Genomic DNA, 9283 nt, shown 5'->3' with positions numbered 1-9283 from the left:
TTGCAACAATAATTTTATTAAGTGTAAAAATATGAACAGTAAAAACCAAAAACATTATAGAACAGGTATTTAACCTGTATGTTATTACCCTAATTCTGAATAAAAATTTTCCTATACAATATCTACTACTTCTAAATTCTCCTTAGTTATCATGACAAAACCTAGAACTAAAAATATACATCACCAAAAATATTCCAAGCATAATTCAAAATATATAAAATACAAAACATGCATTTTATGTTCATAATCTTAATTTTTGGAAAACAGAATGTTCTATTTTCAAATATGTCCCATTACATAATGCCCAGTGTAAAAGAAGAAGACGAAGACGAAGAAGAGGAAGAGGAAGAAGAAGAAGACTTAACAGCTAATTTCTCCACTTGACTGAGACACGTTTGGAAAGTTTGTGAAGAAAACATTAACAGATTCTCTTATAATATCAAAACTCAAATAAGTGCCAGAAAATAAGACCTATTTAGCTTTATGGTTGGAAATACAGTATCCATCTACCATTCACACTTCTACCTAAAATGTATAAAATTATCCATCACATTTAACTACAAAAATGGTTCATGAAAACTCAAAATGTGCTTGAAACAATCCTATGACAAGAAAGGAAAAAGAGTAGTGCATAATGCTGACAAAGTTAAACAAGATGAATACTGATTTTTTTTATATCTACTGAGCATTGTGTGTATCTTCTGAACAATGGTCACAAAATCTGATAGAATAACCTACTCCTTCACCTCTGTAAGGGAAGACTGGGAGAAATGAAGAGAAGAAAATTAGAGGCAACATTTTCTTTATGGCAACAGCATCACTTGTGGATAGTCTCTCTCATTTCCATTTTTTTCTTTCGTCAGGGACAACTTTGAGGTAACTGCTGGTAGGGCGAAAGGCGATCCTGGTTTTCTCTCGCATCCTCCATCTTTGCAAATGTAGCCATGAGGACAACAGTGCTCCTGGTCGCTGCAGCAAGTTGCCTGGAATAAAAATATATAAATATAATCATAAAAAAAGCAAGCAACCAAACAAAACACACACTCATACATACAAGCGTACACTCAATCTCCCTCTCTTTCTTCTCCTTGACTATCTGCAGCCAATCCACCAATATCTTGCACAATCAAAGAGAACTCCTCCTTCCTTGCCACTCTCACCATAGCACACAGCCTCAGTAACCCTTCAAGACATCTGAAACTCACCTTAGGCATTGGACAGCATCCATACTCTCCGCCACCAACACTGCAGCAAGTATTTCCATCAGGGCAGGTGAACTCCTTGTCAGGACAGATCACGTCGTTCTCTGGTTCCTTGTAACTCTGTAAAAGGGAAATACTAACACTGATATCTGTGCACCTCTGGATGTAAATAATGTATTTTTTGTCCACTCATAAAATCTTCCTAAAAAAAAGAAAAAAAGAAGAAAAAAAGAAGAGAAGAGAAGAGAAGAGAAGAGAGGAGAGAAGAGGAGAGAAAAGGAGAGAAGAGGAGAGGAGAGAAGAGGAGAGAAGAGGAGAGAAGAGGAGAGGAGAGAAGAGGAGAGAGAGAGAAGAGGAAAGAAGAGGAGAGAAGAGGAGAGGAGAGAAGAGGAGAGAAGAGAACAGAAGAGAACAGAAGAGAACAGAAGAGAAGAGAAGAGAAGAGAACAGAGAGAAGAGAACAGAAGAGAAGAGAAGAGAAGAGAAGAGAAGAGAAGAGAAGAGAAGAGAAAAGAAGAAAAGAGAAAAGAAGAAAAAAGAAAAGAAGAAAAAAGAAAAGAAGAAAAAAGAAAAGAAGAAAAAAGAAAAGAAGAAAAAAGAAAAGAAGAAAAAAGAAAAGAAGAAAAAAGAAAAGAAGAAAAAAGAAAAGAAGAAAAAAGAAAAGAAGAAAAAAGAAAAGAAGAAAAAAGAAAAGAAGAAAAAAGAAAAGAAGAAAAAAGAAAAGAAGAAAAAAGAAAAGAAGAAAAAAGAAAAGAAGAAAAAAGAAAAGAAGAAAAAGAAAAGAAAAGGAAAGAAAAGAAAAGAAGAAAAAAGAAAAGGAAATGAAACAAAATAATAAAAGAAAAAAAAAAAGAAAAGGAAATGAAACAAAAGAAAAGAAAAAAAAAAAAAAAGGAAGAAAAAAAAAAAAAAAAAACACGTATAAACAATGGCAAAAACCCCAAACTCGGACCCACCACGGAGAAAAGAGCACCAAGCCCATCTTTACCTTTACTTCTCCTATGCTCTCGGAGACATTTGTGAAATGAAGATGGACCAGCTGAAGACCATCTTCCGTGGCCTTCTCACAACCCGCAGGAGAACAGCGGTAGCCGTGGGGGCAGCAGTGAGCCTTGTCTTCACAGCATGTTGCCTGTTGGTAATAAGGAGGGATAAAGAATGTACAGAGGGAGGGGTGATGAAAAGGGAGAAGGAAGAGAAGAAAGAAAGGAGAGGAAAAATGGAAGGGGAGATACAGAAGGGAGCCAGGGAGCAAGGGGGAGGGGGAGGGGGAGGGGGAGGGGGAGGGGGAGGGAAAAAGAGAGAGAGAGAAAGAGATGGAAGAGGAACAAAAGTGCAAGAAATAGAAATGTAATGAGGAACAGCCAGTTAAGCTGGATTAGATGAAATATAAGACAAAATAAAAAGCGTGGAAGCAATTTCAGTATTCTATAAAAAAAAAAAAAAGTTATAATGCAAGTTCACACTTTCATTTTATTGTTTTAGAAGAAACATAAAAAGATCCCCAAAAGTATAAATATACATGTGTGTGTTTAGCTTTTGTGTGTGTGTGTGTGTGTTTAGCTTGTGTGTGTGTTTAGCTTGTGTGTGTGTGTGGGTGTGTGGGTGTGTGTGTGTGTGTGTGTGTGTGTGTGTGTGTGTGTGTGTGTGTGTGTGTGTGTGTGTGTGTGTGTGTGTGTGTGTGTGTGTGTGCGTGCACACTTGTACCTTGTATAAATATATAAATCTAAAGCTAAATATATATATACAAACAAAAAATTAATGAAAAATTTGCGTATATACAAACATACATACAAGCATGCATGCATGCATATATATATATATAATATATATATATATATATATATATATATATATATATATATATACATATATATATATATATATATACATATATATATATATATATATATATATATATATATATATATATATATACGTACGTAAACCTACCTCTGGCATTGGGCAACATCCATAAAAACCACCGCCAACATCACAACAGGTGTTCTCATCGGGGCAAACTGAGAGCTTGTCTGGGCATATTACAATTTGTAAATCTTCATCTGTCTGCTGTGGTTGTTTCTGAGAAGGAATTAAGCTAATCTTAGGGGAAAAAAAAAAATCAACCGCCTACTTTTATACTGTAAAATCTATGCATAATGTAATGAAATACTCTACAGTCCTCATACAGAAAGGTGGCAGTAACTGTGAAACTGAAGCATTGCTCAGCCATTTTATAGGGAAATAATAAATCATCAAGCAATCAAGCAATCAAAATATAAACCAACAATCACTGCCAAGAAGCTAAACTTCAACAAAGTACATAAGTTATTTAATGGAAACTGAAACATAGCAAATGTACTAAAAGAAACTCGAATCTTACACTAAGCTCATCAGGCTATCCTTAAACTCTCACCTCAGCAGTCCTCTTAGCAGGGGTGACTTTCCTAAGTAAGGGAGCATCGTCGTGGTCTGGGTTCAGCTCGCAACCACCAGTAACACATCTATAACCATGGGGACAGCAGTTCATATGGTCACTGCAGCATGTTGCCTGTGTAGGAGATATTACCACCATTAATTTCTATACCTTATATGTTCTTTTCTAATACAAAATCAGAAAGGAGAGATAATGCAACACAATTAATCCATAAAAAGTCAAACCTTTTCAAGTAAAGAAAGCTTGAGATTGCTATCTGTGGAGAATTACAGAGGATTATAAACCTAGATATCCTACAAAAAGTGAAATAAAAATTATTCCTGGTAATGACAATCCTGGCAAATTGCCTGACATGAACCACACACTGAGTTTCCATTTCACCTGTATATGCATATCTATATATTGATCAGTCTATCTCATCTCCCTATCTATTTCATTTCCTATCCATAATTATATAGGGAGCATGGCAAATATAGGCAAGCATGCTTCATAGATATAAATATACTACATACATATTGTTGAGCCAATATAAAATATATCAATAATAATTATAATAATGTGTGTATCTTAGCTGTACAATATGGAATTTGTAAGGATATAATTTATCTATTACAACATGTGCAAATGCAGTGACACAATGCAAGTACCTACATCTGGCAAAAATGCCGAAATTAGAGTTTAGAAGTTATTGGTTATGGACGCTTTTTAACTAATGTTAGTAATATATCTAACTCCAAAATAGAAAACACAAGGAAAGTGCTAAAAGCATTGTCATACAAAACCTTAACATAAAATATGGTCAAAGTGATAACAGTAAGAAAAGAATATCAAAACTTGTACCCTTATATCAAAACTTGTACCCTTGTAAACATTTTTGTGTTGGTATCTTTGCTCACAATCAATTTGTTTCTTTACTCTCTTACATGATCCATAGGGCAGCATCCATAAGCTCCAGACTGAAGCTGACAACAGGTGTTTCCATCAGGGCACAGGTAACGCTCATCAGGACACACAACAGTTGAGACATTCGATGCTGTTTTCTGTACTTTCTCTTTCTTGGGAATATGAGGAACATGGGCCAGTTGTTTTGTTAGCAGTGAGAATGCTGGTACTGAAAGGGACTCCCTCTTCTCCTGCATGAAAATGAAAAGGTTCAGTCAAGAAATAACACCAATAAAGTTGAAAGGAATATTCAATTCATATATAAAATTTGTGCATAGCAAAAAAAATATACCTACAGATTCACCAATATACTTTTTCTTTTATGAGTGGGGTACAAGAAAATAATAAAATTAAAATACAACCATTCAGTCCTCCTAATCTCAATAGACTTTATTGCAACCTTTGTAGAAAAGGTATAAAAGTGAATGAACAGCTTCACTTATTATTTCTAAGCAATCACACCACTCACAACCATCAGGACAATGCTAGAGATGCAAGAAACTAAAAATACTCTGATAGCAGAGAGAATGGATACATGAAGGACTTTAAAAATATATATATAAATAATAAATAAAAAACAAACTCGTTTTCATACAAACTGCCGACTCACACTCAATCAGTTGGTAAGTCAGTCCACAACTTAACAGCTGTTTCCCAGGAACTTCTCAGGAACTAGACTGTCCTACAATACCAAACAACCAATGACTCAACCTGAGTACAGACTACTGCTTAACCTTCTATGGAAAATTCCCACATGGGTGAACAGTACCCTGGCAAAAGGACGATAAACCAAACATAAAAAAAAATATAAAAATCACAAGCTATACACAAATAATGATAATAAAAAAACAACAACACAAATAATGATAATAAAAAAAATACAAACCACATCACATGTGCCAAGGGTTGTATTGCAGTTGGTGCCCTTCGGACAGCAGTGAATGTAGTCTGTGCAGCACACAGCTTCTGAGTAAGGGCAGCAACCATAGCCTTGGTCAGGGACTTTGCAACATGTGAACTTATCAGGACAAGGATGGCCATCGGGACACTTGCCACCTGGATCTGAAAAGAGATGAAAATATGTAAATGACTGTACATGAAACAATGAAGGGAGTACTAAAAAATACAAGTTTGCTGATGTGATGGGGCAGGAGAAGGAGGGGTGAGCAGGAGCAGCAGCAGGAGGAGGAGGATAAGGAGGAGGAGGAGGAGGAAAAAGGAGGAGGAGGAGGAGGAAAAAGGAGGAGGAGGAGGAGGAAAAAGGAGGAGGAGGAGGAGGAAAAAGGAGGAGGAGGAGGAAAAAGGAGAAGGAAAAAGGAGAAGGAGGAGGAGGAGGAGGAAAAAGGAGGAGGAGGGGGAGGGGGAGGGGGAGGGGGAGGAGGAGGAGGAAAAAGGAGAAGGAGGAGGAGGAGGAGGAGGAAAAAGGAGAAGGAGGAGGAGGAGGAGGAGGAAAAAGGAGAAGGAGGAGGAGGAGGAGGAGGAAAAAGGAGAAGGAGGAGGAGGAGGAGGAAAAAGGAGGAGGAGGAGGAGGAGGAAAAAGGAGGAGGAGGAGGAGGAGGAGGAGGAGGAGGAGGAAAAAGGAGGAGGAGGAGGAGGAGGAGGAGGAGGAGGAAAAAGGAGGAGGAGGAGGAGGAGGAGGAGGAAAAAGGAGGAGGAGGAGGAGGAGGAGGAGGAAAAAGGAGGAGGAGGAGGAGGAGGAGGAGGAGGAAAAAGGAGGAGGAGGAGGAGGAGGAGGAGGAAAAAGGAGGAGGAGGAGGAAAAAGGAGGAGGAGGAGGAGGAGGAGGAGGAGGAGGAGGAAAGAGGAGGAGGAGGAGAGGAAGAAGGAGGAGGAGAAGGAGGAAAAGGAGGAGGAGGAGGAGGAGGAGGAGGAGGAGGAGGAGGAAGGAGGAGGAGGAGGAGGAGGAAAAAGGAGGAGGAGGAGGAGGAGGAGGAGGAGGAAAAAGGAGGAGGAGGAGGAGGAGGAAAAAGGAGGAGGAGGAGAAAGAAGAGGAAAAAGGAGGAGGAGGAGGAGGAGGAGGAGGAGGAGAAGGAAGAGGAAAAAGGAAGAGGAGAAGAAGGAGAGGAGGAGGAGGAGGAGGAGGAGGAGGAGGAGGAGGAGGAGGAGGAGGAGGAGGAGGAGGAAGAAGAGGAGGAGAAGGAAGAGGAAAAGGAAAGAGGAGGAGGAGGAGGAGAAGGAAGAGGAAAAGGAAAGAGGAGGAGGAGGAGGAGGAGGAGGAGGAGGAGGAGGAGGAGGAGGAGGAGGAGGAGGAGGAAGCACAGATTATCCTAACCTGAGATTCCACTGCGAAGAGGCCGTGATCCAAGTCCTGCTTTTGGTTTCTCAGTTGCCTTCTTAACAGGGAGAGGGTAAGGGTCCAGGGTGAACTTGTGGGTTTTGTGCTGCAAGGAGAATCAGATACAATTACACTTTTGAAGTTTTCTCTCTTGCTGAAATCATGGATGTATAAATGTGCTCAAATATCATGCTAACCATGCTTGTGGAGGCTACTGGGGAAGAGGAGGAAAAGGAGGAAGAGGAAGGAAGCAGAGAGAGGGGAACAGGGAGGATGATCCATTCCTTATTCAATGCCAGAAAATAATCTCACATCACATCCTCCTGTGGTGGCATTGCACTGGCTTCCAACAGGGCAGCAGTGGAATCCATCAGAGCAACACTGGGCATTTTCAAAGGGGCAGCAACCGTATCCACCTTTGTACATCTTGCAACATGTGAAGATGTTTGGGCAAGGGTGGCCATCAGGACAGATGTCACCTGAAAGTAGCATCATACTTTAATATATATAATATGCAAAGAGATACATAGAGAAGAAGCAAGGAATAACATAAGTCTGTTCCTTTAAAGGTTAACAGAAAACCTAATGAAATAGTTTTTTCCCCTAGTTTAAAGGGCTTCAAAGAAAGAACTACTTGTACCTCAATATCCCTACTCCTACTTTAACTATAATGCAAGAGACAGACAGAGTGAAATTTAATCACAGTGATACATATCAAATAAAGATTACAATCCATACAATTCATCCCCATTTCAAAAGAGTCAATCATAAACTACAAAACATTAAACTAATGAAACTAAATCACTAAAGTTCCAACATAGTTTTGTACTTTGTAATAGGAAATTACTATCAGTCTATTCAAGTTACTCCTACAACGTGTTTCCCAAGTACACACGTGCCCTACCAGTAAGTATGTGTAGTTGTACCGTTTTCTCAAAAAAATAATAATCAAAAGAAATAGCATCCGTCGAGAAGTCATAAAACTAGCCTCACTACTTCAAAGTTCTATGAAGTTGCCAACAGAGCAATAAATTATACATCATGCATTGGTATGATGATGTACTGATGAATTCCATATAATAATCAATCACAATAGTTAGTGGCTCCCAGGATTACAGAACAAAACAAGTCTTCAAGCAGATAATTTTCAGTGAGGGAGCCAATGACAAGATAGAAACACAAAACAACACTTTGTAATCATAGTATAATTACATAATGATCATTTGCAATCTACAGTACAATAAAATAACTAAAACAAATAAATGTGAATAAAAGAAAATCTTCATCCTTCTGATCCTAAATAAAACAAAAAGTAAATGAACTAATCACAACCATAACCAAAACAACAACAACAAAAAAGGTATGTAAGTGAAAACACAAAACGAGCACACAGTCTGAACAAGATTGCAAACAACCTCACTAACATTTACAAAGAGTAATATTTACAAGTAGTACACGCACAGCACACAAAATTCACACAAGTTCCTTACATGTCCCCCCCCCCCCCCCCACACACACACACTAGAAACTGGACCACTTAAAACCTTCACACACAAAATATACAAACATCTCACAAATAAACACAAACACAATAACCACCACTTGTACCCTGATCCTTTCCACCCACCCTTAGCAACCCACCACATATCTGTGATATGCGCTTAGACTTAGGGCCCTAAGCATTACAACAATGACCGAGGTGGAGATAAGTACTTTCAAAATCCTACATCTAGGAGAAAGAGCAGAGAAAATCCACTGACCTCTAACTTCAGGCAGATGATTGCTCTCCTCGGGAATGGTTTCCTTCGGCAGTTCCTCATTGGACTCAATGAGCTCAGGCTGGATGGGGACTCTCCAGTAGAACTGTAGCGGCGACCCATTCTTCTTACAGGTCTGCTGGGCTACATCGCACTGCATATCTGAGGGAGGAAAAAGGAGAGAAATCGACCAGCAATTCTTCTTCCAACTGACAGGGGGTTAAGTGTGCCAGGATGATGTAAATTCTTTATCTGTCAGATATTAATTTTGAAATTTGAATTATTGAATCAATTGTACACATGAACCAAATTATTCATCTTTGTATACACTTCTTATTTGTTATTTTTTGCAACAGAGAGAGGGAGAGAGGGAGAGAGGGGGAGAGGGGGAGAGGGGAGAGGGAGGGAGGGAGGGAGGGAGGGAGGGAGGGAGGGAGGGAGGGAGGGAGAGGGAGAGGGAGAGGGAGAGGGAGAGGGAGAGGGAGAGAGAGAGAGAGAGAGAGAGAGAGAGAGAGAGAGAGAGAGAGAGAGAGAGAGAGAGAGAGAGAGAGAGAGAGAGAGAGAGAGACTGACAGACTGACGGAGAAAGAGAGACTGACAGACAGACAGAGAAAGAGAGACTGACAGAAAGACGGAGAAAGAGAGACTGACAAACAGATGGAGAAAGAGAG

At 39.4% G+C, this 9283-nt stretch overlaps 1 protein-coding gene across 1 annotated transcript in view; it reads right to left on the bottom strand.

The window, feature by feature from the left end:
* LOC125040631 (progranulin-like) overlaps positions 1-9283 on the bottom strand; it is an 11852-nt gene continuing 2569 nt past the window's right edge. Inside the window, exons 4-13 of the mRNA XM_047635288.1 lie at positions 8616-8774; positions 7168-7334; positions 6853-6961; positions 5468-5643; positions 4563-4772; positions 3619-3753; positions 3156-3284; positions 2191-2334; positions 1206-1322; positions 1-983 (exon numbers count right to left, since the gene is read on the bottom strand). Of these exons, the coding sequence (XP_047491244.1) occupies positions 804-983; positions 1206-1322; positions 2191-2334; positions 3156-3284; positions 3619-3753; positions 4563-4772; positions 5468-5643; positions 6853-6961; positions 7168-7334; positions 8616-8774 (1526 nt within the window). The 3' untranslated portion in view covers positions 1-803. The remainder of the gene's footprint in view (positions 984-1205; positions 1323-2190; positions 2335-3155; positions 3285-3618; positions 3754-4562; positions 4773-5467; positions 5644-6852; positions 6962-7167; positions 7335-8615; positions 8775-9283) is intronic.

This window comes from Penaeus chinensis, chromosome 29 (assembly GCF_019202785.1).
Source record: "Penaeus chinensis breed Huanghai No. 1 chromosome 29, ASM1920278v2, whole genome shotgun sequence".
Taxonomy (NCBI): Eukaryota; Metazoa; Arthropoda; class Malacostraca; order Decapoda; family Penaeidae; genus Penaeus; species Penaeus chinensis.
Note: the sequence above shows the minus strand (reverse complement) of the source record. Positions and strands in the feature narration are given on the sequence as shown.